At 52.3% G+C, this 10,090-nt stretch overlaps 1 protein-coding gene across 5 annotated transcripts in view; it reads left to right on the top strand.

Annotated features, from left to right (window-relative positions):
• The first annotated feature begins 3,087 nt into the window (after positions 1 to 3,087).
• Positions 3,088 to 10,090, top strand: part of LOC138807672 (testis-expressed protein 264 homolog) — a 33,467-nt gene continuing 26,464 nt past the window's right edge. Inside the window, exons 1-3 of one of the 5 annotated variants that reach the window (XM_069993440.1) lie at positions 3,088 to 3,181; positions 4,062 to 4,140; positions 8,654 to 8,946. In XM_069993440.1, coding sequence (XP_069849541.1) covers positions 8,689 to 8,946 — 258 coding nt within the window. In that variant the 5' untranslated portion in view covers positions 3,088 to 3,181; positions 4,062 to 4,140; positions 8,654 to 8,688. Of the gene's footprint in view, positions 3,182 to 3,553; positions 3,737 to 3,785; positions 3,938 to 4,061; positions 4,141 to 8,653; positions 8,947 to 10,090 lie in introns of those variants that run through there. The other 4 variants (XM_069993442.1, XM_069993441.1, XM_069993439.1 and 1 more) reach the window with 4 other exon arrangements.

The following is a 10,090-nucleotide window of genomic DNA, read 5'->3' as shown; positions in this document are numbered from 1 at the left end:
ATGCGTCCTGTGAGCTCAACTGAATTGCTCTCTCCTCTCTCCCCCCCAAAAAAACTCCTGAGAGAAGCTGAATTCCCCCCCCCCCCAAAGAGCTATAGAACACCTGTGGCCCTCGGCTGACTTTCCAGGAAATGAACACCTCACAGCCTGTGTAAGAATGCTGCACTGTCCATTGCTTTGCCTACAGACTCAGCTCCCCCCCTACCAACCCTTCTGTGCCCCCCCCCTCACACCCTCCGTTCTGCCTCAGTGTCTGTTCTGTGCCACCAGCTCGGCCGGCCCTAGGCTTTTCATGAATACCTGAGTCTTACAACGATGAATTTCCTGAGCAGACAAGTGTTCACCTTCTTTGCTCTTCAGGGACCCGAGCCTGCTTTTCCCTCCCTCACAGGTCTGTCTGATCGTCATCTAGTGTGGTGGAGAGAGAGCTTGCTGGGCCAGCTGCAGAGTCTGCACTACAGACGGCTGGTGGCGGGGGAGGTTTGGGTACTCTCTGCTACCACTACTGGAATGTTAATCAGACAAGAGAGGACCTTATTACTGTGACCTGTCCCAGGAACAACCAACCCACCCGCCCCCCCCCCCCTTCCAAGAGAGCTCAGCCCAGCTGTGTTTGACTGAGTATGTGTGAGACTGTGTACATGGTGTACTCATGTGCACTTTGGTGTAAAGTGACTGTTATCTGGTTATGTTAACTCAGGGTGGGCTGGGGGGGGGGAGTCTCACTAGAATAATCCCCTCCCCCAAGTCTGCCCAAGACAGGTTTTGTGTGTATGTTTTCTTTGTATCCTCTTCAGAGGGAGCAGAGGGTCCAGATGGATGGAGGGGGTTACTTTGGATAACCACTAAGGCCACAGTGCTGCCACAGGGGAGGGGAAGAGTAAGTGGCCCCAGGGCTTGGCATCTGGCTTTGGTTTTCCGACTTTCCTCAGGATGCCCCTGAGGCCTGGGACCTTGCGCCTAGTTTAGAGGAACATCTGTAGCTGGGTGATCCAGCTGCTGGTGTGATCATGGGCTTCCCTCCTCTCTCGGCAGGCAGGCGCTTCTGTCCCAGAGATTGGGCAACTGGCTGTTTCTATGACGTATTTATTTTTACTTGTGTTTCATGTCACTTTTTTTAAGAAAAAAAAAAAAAAGCAAACAGAACAATTGTAAGTCAGTATAACTGCCTATCGGTTTTTTTTTTCTTTCTCTTTTTGTAAAATAAAATTTAAACTGAAGAAGAAAGTGTTACTTACTTAAGATACTGTCTGCACACTGTTTAAGCTGAGTGGTGGCAAGAATATAATTCAGAGACTAGGAGGCACTGAGCATTTGGGGTGAGACAGAACAGGCACTTTGCCACTTCACCTTTGAAGTGTATCACTGCATTTCTAGTCTCTGCAGAATTAGCTCCCCAAATGTTTTTGTGTTTTTTGCTTTATTTCTTTTTGTCAGATGTGGAGCTTGAACTCAGGGCCTAGGCACTGTCCCTGAGCTCTTCAGCTCAAGGAGAGCGTTACGCCACTTGGAGCCACAACGCCACTTTGGGTTTTCTGTTGGTTCATTGGAGATGAAGAATCGCAGACTTTCCTGCCCAGGCTGGCTTCGAACTGGCAGTCCTCAAGATATCAGCCTCCTGAATAGCTAGGATGACAGGCACCAACACCCCAAGTTTTACTTAATCTTTAAGGAGAGGATCCACAGAGAAATATTCTCTGGAAATTTACAAAGGGAGAATTAAGGAGCCTCTGAGAATTCATTGGATTTAGGAAGGTAAGAAAGAGACCAAAGCCACGTGTGAGCTCACAACAGGAATATGAGTTAGTGGGAGGTTAAGACTGGAATTGAAGGGCAAATAGGATGGAAGGCCAGGTGAGCAAGTCTACTAAGACCTGTTGCAAAGGAGTTGAACAAAGTGTCTTACAGAGGAGGCTACTGCCCCCATGTGGCCAGATAAAGCCTTGCAGGAATCCTGCCAAAGGTAGATAAGAACTTGCCCTGTAGGATCAAAGCCTAGCAGCTGGCTGCTGGCCACTTCTTCCACAATAGAAAGCCCTAAGTCATACCCTGAACTCTTGATATGGGGCTCTTAGAATTCCCCAACCGGGCTAAAGGAAGTAAACCGGGAGGAGAAGATAATGAGGAAAGAGTAGTTGCAGACAATGATTTCCTGAGAAAAGCTGCCTAACTTCTGACAAGCAGGAAAAAGTGACTTCACACATGACAGGAAGAGGCTGTCAGTGACCCAGTGCGTACACCCCCTGCTTGTGGCACAGGAAATGTGTGCAAGTGTACAACCCATCTGCCTGCAGCACCAGATCACCATTGTGGCTGATGTTCACAGGTAAAACCGCACCCTGCTGGCCCAGCCCTGAGTGTCCTTGAGGGCCCAGCTGCCCATTCTGGCAGTTTCTCATCTTGACAGCTCTAGCAAAGTGCTTGTGTGGGTTGTAAGTCCTCAGAGATGGAAGATTCGCACCTGTCCTATACAGGTCTTGCAACCTACCAGGTTTAATGCAGTCAGTCAGGGCAGAGAGAGTGGGTGGGGCTGGGCAGGTGGCTCAGTGATAGAGTGCTTGCTTTGCATGCATGAGGCCCTGGGTTCGATTCCTCATGCACCCCATAAGCAGAAAAAGCCAGAAGTGTGGCTCAAGTGGTAGAGCGCTCGCCTGGAGCTGAAGAGCTGAGGGACAGCGCCCAGGCCCTGAGTTCAAGACCCAGGACTGACCAAACAACGAAGTGATTTGTTTTCCTGATCCCAGACCCTGGGGATCCCAGTCCTGTCGGTGAGAGCCTCAGGGGTGGGGTGGGGGGGCCTGGGGAAGCTGGCATTACTGGTGCCACACCTCCCTCACTGGGCACGGGAGGGTGTGTGTGTGTCCTGATCACCTTCCAGCCTCAGTCCAGGTAAGTCCATGAGGGGAGGGGGGGGGCGGAGGAGGAGGAGGAGGGAATCGGCCTGGCGCGCGTTGCCATGGAGACGCGGCGTGGTGGGCGTGGCGAGCCTCTGCCTGCGGGATCTTCCCCTGGCACGCCCCCCTCCACCGCTACCACACACACGGTGCGCACGCGCGCGCGCACGGCCACGTCCCCCGCCGCGAGAGGGGGCGGAGCCACAGCGTGAGCGTCGGGCGCGCGCGCGCGCCGGCTTGGCCACCGCGGGTCGCGGCGCGTCCACGGGGCCCCAGCTGCCCGGAAGGTGAGGGGGTGGGGAGGGAGGGAGGGAGGAGGGGGGCGGAGGCGCGGCGGCCTCCGTCAGCTGAGGAGGGCAGAGGGGGTGGGGGGGCAGAGGGGGGTCCCCCTCCCCTTCTTCATCCCGCGTCCTCCCTCCCGGCCCCCCCTCGCACACCCCCTCTGCATCGCCCCCCCCCCTCCAGCTGGGGTCTAAAGGGCCTCGAATGTTCCGGCTGTGGGGCCTCCTCCGGCCTCTCACCCGCTCCGTGAAAACTGTGAGGGGCGGGGAGGGAAACTGAGGCAGGAGTCACTCCCCCCCCTTTCTCCCCGTGACCGGCCTCTTTCCCCCCACACACACACTCATCATCACCATTCCCCCCCTCCCTCCTCATCCTCCAACCCGGGGGACCCCCCCCCCCGGCCCCTGGAGGCCCGGAGAGGCTGCGTCCTCCTCCTCCTCACGGGCCTCAGTTTCCCTGCTGCGTCCTCCCCGCACCCCGTTACTACACCGCCCAAGTTTTGCCCGCGCGGGGCCCCTTTAAGGACCCGGCCCTCCTCCAAGGCGAGGCCACTTGAGCACGTGAGGCCGCTTCAGGAAGCAGACAGACAGACCAGACAGACAGACAGGGAGGGGGGAGGGGGAATGTGCTGTGGCCCGCCCTGGGGTTCTCTGATCTGAGGGGAAACTGAGGCTAGAGAGAGAGAGAGAGAGAGCAAAGCCTGATGGGGGGATTTGAGGCACTCCGTGTGGTATGGTGGGGTTCGCTTGGGGGATCTGAAGGTAGGTGGGATGGAGGGGGGGTATTTGTAGACACACACACACACACACACACACAGTGGGAGCTTTCTGTGGACCTGGCCCACTGATTGGCTGAGCTGGAGTGACTGTTGTGTTCTGTCCACAGCCCCTGGAGGATCTGCCCCGCTCCACTCCACTCCGACACCCCTGCCATGAGTGGCTGAAAGTATAGCCTGCCTCTTCAGGTGAGAGTCTCCCTCCTTCCCTTTCCCTCCCTCCCCTCCTCCTCTTCTCTCTCTGTCTCTCCCCCCCCCACACACACACCTTTTCCATCTTTGGAGTTAGGAGGGAAATTTGTATTTCTCTCTCTTCCTCCCCTCTCCAACTTTTCTGGAACTGAATGAATTCTCTTGCAACAGGAAGTGTGTCGCTGGAAGCAGAGGTATGAGTGTGAGGGTTTGTCATGGGCGGTGGTGGTTTCCGTTGCTAAGTTTCCAGCCTTAGGGGCAGTAAGAGCCAACGTGGATTGAATCCTTGGGCCTTCTCTGGAAACCAATCACCCAGCTAGAAAGTGGAAATGGGCTGGAACCAGACAGTTGCTCCTTTGCTTGCTCGCTTGCTTGCTTGCTTGTGGTTTGAACTCAGGAGCCTGGATCTGTCCCTTAGCTTTTTCTTGCAAGCATTTTCTCTCTACCACTTGAGTCATAGCTCCACTTCTGGATTCTGTGTGTGTGTGTGTGTGTGTGTGTGTGTGTGAGAGAGAGAGAGAGAGAGAGAGAGAGAGAGAGAGAGAGAGAGAGAGAGTGTGTGATGGTTTAATTGGAGTTAAAAGTCTCACAGACTTTCCTGTCTGGGCTGGCCTCCAACCAAGATCCTCCCATCTCAGCCTCCTGAGGGATGACAGGCTTAAGCCGCCAGTGCCCAGCTACTTGGCTCTATTATAGTCCAGGTGGCTGACTCTGACAGGTGTCTTTACCTCCAGCCTGATGCATGCATACCTCTCTTGTTGGATTGTTTGGGGGATTAATGAAGTAGCTGTGTATTAACACTTGTTGATAGTTCCTGGCATATAAGTACTCAGTGAAGATTTTGTTATGATCAAAGGACAGAGGAATGAACATAGGTGGAGCACAGAGTAGGAGAAGACAATGAAACCCACAGACCAGGAGCACGGGTGGGTCAGAAGACCTGTGGGAAGCACCTCAATGTCATGTCACCAGAGTTTAGAAATTTCCTTGGCCTCTTTACAAAGCAGCTTCAACTTGGCCTGGACCCACGGGTAACAAATAATTCCATAAAAGTTTTCCATAGGGGGCTGGGAAGGTGGCTCAGTGGTAGAGCGCTTGCCTTGCATGCTCGAGGCCCTGGGTTCGATTCCTCAGTACCACATAAGCAAAAAGAAAAAAGCCGGAAGTGGCGCTGTGGCTCAAGTGGTAGAGCGCTAGCCTTGAGCTGAAGAGCTGAGGGACAGTGCCCAGGCCCAGAGTTCAGGCCCCACGACTGGACCCAAAAAAAAAAAAAAAAAAAGTTTTCCATAGGGCTGAAGCACTACCTTTTCAGATTAAAGTCTATTCACTTTTAGCCTGGTATACTGGCTAAAAGGCTCAAGCCTGTAATCCTAGCTTACTTAAGGAAGCTGAGATCTGAGGCTCACAGTTCAAAGCCAACACATGTAGAAAAGCCTACAAGATTCCCATTGCCAGTTAAGTAACAAAATGCCAGAAGTGGCTGGGTGCTGGTGGCTCATGCCTGTCATCCTCGCTACTCAGGAAACTGAGATCTGAGAATCACAGTTCAAAGCCAACCTGGAGGCTGTGAGATTCTTGACCTCCAGTGAACCACCAGGAAACCAGAAATGGGGCTATGGCTCAAAGTGGTAGAGCACTAACCTTCAGCAAAAGAGCTCAGGGACAGTGTCCAGGCCCTGAAGTGGAGGTATGATTTAAGTGCTAGAATGCTGGCCTTGAATTTGAAAAAGCTAAGCAAGAGTGTAAGGCCCCAAGTTCAGGCCCCAATACTCTCTCTCTCTCTCTCTCTCTCTCTCTCTCTCTCTCTCTCTCTCTCTCTCTCACACACACACACACACACACACACACACACGTCTGTTAATTTTTGTTGTTGTTGTTGGTCATGGGGCCTGAACTCAGGCTGGGCACTGTCCCTCAGCTCTTCAGCTCAAGAATAGTGCTCTACCATTTGAGCTACAGCGCCACTTCTGGTTTTTCTGCTTTTGTGGTACTGAGGAATGGAACCCAGGGCCTCATGCATGCATGGCAAGCACTCTACCACTGAGCTGCCTTCCCAGCCCAAAGTCTGTTTAGTTTTTAATACTAAATTTTTTTAAATACTAAACTTTAATACTAATTTTTAAATAATTGGAGTAGGACTATTCCCCTAGTAAGTTCTGTACTTTTCTGAGGTTTCTAGCTCTAAGCTGTCTGGATGCCTAGAAGTTCTGCCTAAAATAGAATGGTTGACACTGTGACTGTTTCTGAATAGCTTTTCCTTGACTTTTTTTTTTTTTTTCTATTTTTTGACCAGTCATGGGGTTTGAACTCTGGGTCTGGGCACTGTCCCTCAGCCCTTCAGCTCAAGAGGAGCGCTCTACCACTTGAGCCACAGCGCCACTTCTGGTTTTCTAGTGGTTAATTGGAGATTAAGACCTCATGCTTGCTAGGCAGGCTCTCTACCAGTTTGTTTTGCTTTAGTTATTTTTCAGGGGTTTTGCCCAGGGGTGGAGGGGTGTTTGGTTTTGTGTTTTTGTTTGTCCAGGGCATTTTCAGACCAAAATTCTCCCACCTATAGCCTCCTGAACAGCTGGGACCACAGACATAGCTTATTGATTAAGATGGGCTTACAACTTTCTGCCTGAGCTGGCCTGGAACCAATATCCTTTTATCCTCCTCCCCCCCCTCCCCCGTCTCTCTCTCTCTCTCTCTCTCTCTCTCTCTCTCTCTCTCTCTCTCTCTCTCTCTCTCTCTCTCTCTCTCTCTCTCTCTCTCTCGTGTGTGTGTGTGTGTGTGTATGTGTGTGTGTGTGTGTTGTTGTGTATGTGTATGTGCGTGTGCGGGCGCGCACATGTCAGTCCTGAGACTTGAACTCAAAGCCTGAGTGCTGTGTTCCTGAGCTTTTTTGCTCAAGCGTAGGGCTCTATCATTTGAGCCACAGTTCCAGTTCTGGCTTTTTGGTGGTTCATTGGAGATAAAGGTCTCATGGGACTTGCCTGCCTGGGCTGGCTTTGAACCACGATCCTCAGATCTCAGCCTCCAGAGAAGCTAGTTAGTATTATAGGTGTGAACCATCAGCACCTGGCTTTCTTTGCTACCCCTGAGTAGCTGGGATTACAGGCCATAGTGGTGCCTAGTCTCAAACTGTTTCTTACCATTTTTTTTTTTTTTTTTTTTTTGGTCTCGTCATGGGGCTTGAACTCTGGGCCTGGGCGCTGTCCCTCAGCTCTTCAGCTCAAGGCTAGCACTCTACCACTTGAGCCACAGCGCCATTTCCGGCTTTTTTCTTTTTCTTTTTTTTTTCTTTTTTTTTGGGGGGGGTCTGGTTGTGGGGCTTGAACTCTGGGCCTGGGCGCTGTCCCTCAGCTCTTCAGCTCAAGGCTAGTGCTCTACCACTTGAGCCACAGCGCCACTTCTGGCTTTTTTCTTTTTGCTTATGTGGTGCTGAGGAATCGAACCCAGGGCCTCATGTATGCAAGGCAAGCGCTCTACCACTGAGCCACCTTCCCAGCCCCCCATTTTTTTTTCTATGCCAGTCCTGGGACGGCTTGGGGCCGTCCTTTAGCTTTTTTGTTCAAGGCTAGCACTCAACAACTTGAGCCACAGATCCCCCTCTGCGGTTTTGCTTGTTAATTGGAGAAAAGTGTCTGGAGTTTGTCTGCCTGGGTTGGCTTTGAACCACGATCTTCAGATCTCAGCCTTCTGAACAGCTAGAATGACAAGCGTGAACCCACAACAAGCCAGGGCCACCAGGCTTGTCTCTTACCTTCTTTGAACTGGGAAAGCGGAATGAAGCTTGTTAGCATTGGCAGGTCCTGTCTGAGACACTTTGGCTGGACTTTGTTCTGACTGCTCAGGCTGTATTGCTCTATTCTCTCTTTTTGGTTCTGGATGGGTGAGCTGTGGGAAAGCAAGGTCCCTTGCAGGCCAAATGTACCCAGAAAAGGAAAGCTTCAGATAATAAGCCTTTCCCTGTTGCATCTTTTCTCTCTGAGGTTTTGTTTCTCTCGGTTTTCCTACTTGTTAATAAATGTGTAGACCTGACACTTTGTCTGTCTCCTGCTGACAACAGAGCATGAGGTTGGGAAGGCTGGGCTGGCAGTTCGGCTCAGCGGTAAGAAAGAAGAGGCAATGTAGGGACAAGGCAGGCTGTTGGCAGCTCCCTCTCTTGGGAAGAGACTCATCAGGGCCAGATGTCCCTAGCTGACTCATTGCCCCCCTCGATGACTCAGTTTCCCCAGGTGTGACCAGAGCTGCCAGCTGCCTCTCAGAGGTACTCCAAGAGCTTCGACGAGGACAACGACTGTGATTAAGAAATAAAGAAGCTTGTGGCTTCAGTCATCCTTTGTAGCTCCCTTCTAGGTCATTCTGTGTGTGTAAACACTTCTTAGCCCCTCCCCCTGTGGGTTGGAGCACCCAGGGAAGGTTCAGGTTGGACCACAAACTGGCCGGCAGGAAGGCAGGGAACATCAGAGCAGGCTACCAGCCTCCTCTCTCTCTCTCTTTCTCTCTCTCTCTCTCTCTCTTGCAGCTGCCTTGGGGTGCTGTGGGAGGGGCCCAAGAGTCATGTCAGACCTATTACTACTGGGCCTGATCGGGGGCCTGACTCTGCTACTTCTGATGACGCTGCTGGCCTTCGTCGGGTACTCAGGGCTGCTGGCCGAGGTGTCCGTGAGTGCGGGCTCGCCCCCCATCCGCAACATCACCATGGCCTACAAGTTCCACGTGGGACCCTATAGTGACACAGGGCAGCTTTTCACCGAGAGCTGCAGCATCTCCCCCAAGCTCCGCTCCATTGCTGTGTACTACGACAATCCCCACACGGTAAGGACCCTCCTCGTGTGGAGGCTGGGCCTGGGCTTGGTGTGGACGAAGAGAACTTGAGTTTCAAAGGAAAAGGGTGGGAAAATCTTGGTCCTGGTTCTCCAGACCACTTCCTCTCGGAGCTTAAAGCCACTTTGAACTTTAGTTCAGATTACCAGCTCCATGACTGCTTTAGGTACCCAGTAGCTTAGCTTAGCTTAGCTTTCTACTTGCCCCTACATTTGGTTACCCTTGCTCATGGATGTTTGAGTGTCATGGGCCAGAGCACTGTGAGTCTTTCCCTTCTGCCTGGACCTTGGTCTCCTCTTGATGTCCCTGTCTTATTCATCCCCATTTGGGGCCATGCTCAACAAGCCAGGCCAATCAGATTCTGCCCAATCTAGGGATACACTGCCCCCCTCCGCCCCCCCAGTCCTGGGGCTTGAACTCAGGGCCCAGGCACTGTCTCTGAGCTTCTGTTTGCTCAAGACCAGCACTCTACCACTTGAGCCACAGCAGAACTTACAGCTTCTTCTGAGTAGTTTATTGGAGATAGGAGTCTCACAGACTTTCCTACCTGGGTTGGCCTCAAAACTAAACTCTCACATCTCAGACTCCTGAGTAGCTAGGATTACAGGTATGGGTCCAAGGTACACTGCCTGTAGGGTTATATCTTTTTTTGTTTTTGGTGGGTTGTGGGGCTTGAACTCTGGGCCTGGGCTCTGTCCTTGAGCTCTTCAGCTCAAGGTGAGCGCTCTATCACTTAAGCCACAATGCCACCTCTGCTGGTTAATTGGAGATAAGAGTCTCAGGGACTTTCCTGCCCTGTGGCTGGCTTTGAACCGTGATCCTCAGATCTTCAGCCTCCTGAGTAGCTAGGATTATAGACATGAGCCACTGGCACCCCGTGAAGGGTTCCATCTTGCTGCTCCTCTTTCCTTTCCTCAGCTCTCTTGCTGAGAGTGTAGGCCCTTAAAGGCTGGAGAAGACAGTTCCCCTGGCTTGGAGCCTTGGGAATCACACCTCTGTGGCCATTCTGGAGCCACCTGCCCCAATGGCAGGAGATTGCCTTAAACGTGGAGTTGCCTGGTTGGGACAGGGCCAAGTGGAGCCAAATGAGCTGCTTAGAATGTCCAGGATGCTAAGGTCCAAGACTAATCCAGCA

The sequence above is a fragment of the Dipodomys merriami genome, unplaced genomic scaffold, assembly GCF_024711535.1.
Source record: "Dipodomys merriami isolate MVZ:Mamm:240054 unplaced genomic scaffold, mDipMer1.0.p SCAF_427, whole genome shotgun sequence".
NCBI classification, from domain to species: Eukaryota; Metazoa; Chordata; class Mammalia; order Rodentia; family Heteromyidae; genus Dipodomys; species Dipodomys merriami.
This window is presented reverse-complemented; position numbering and strand designations above follow the sequence as displayed.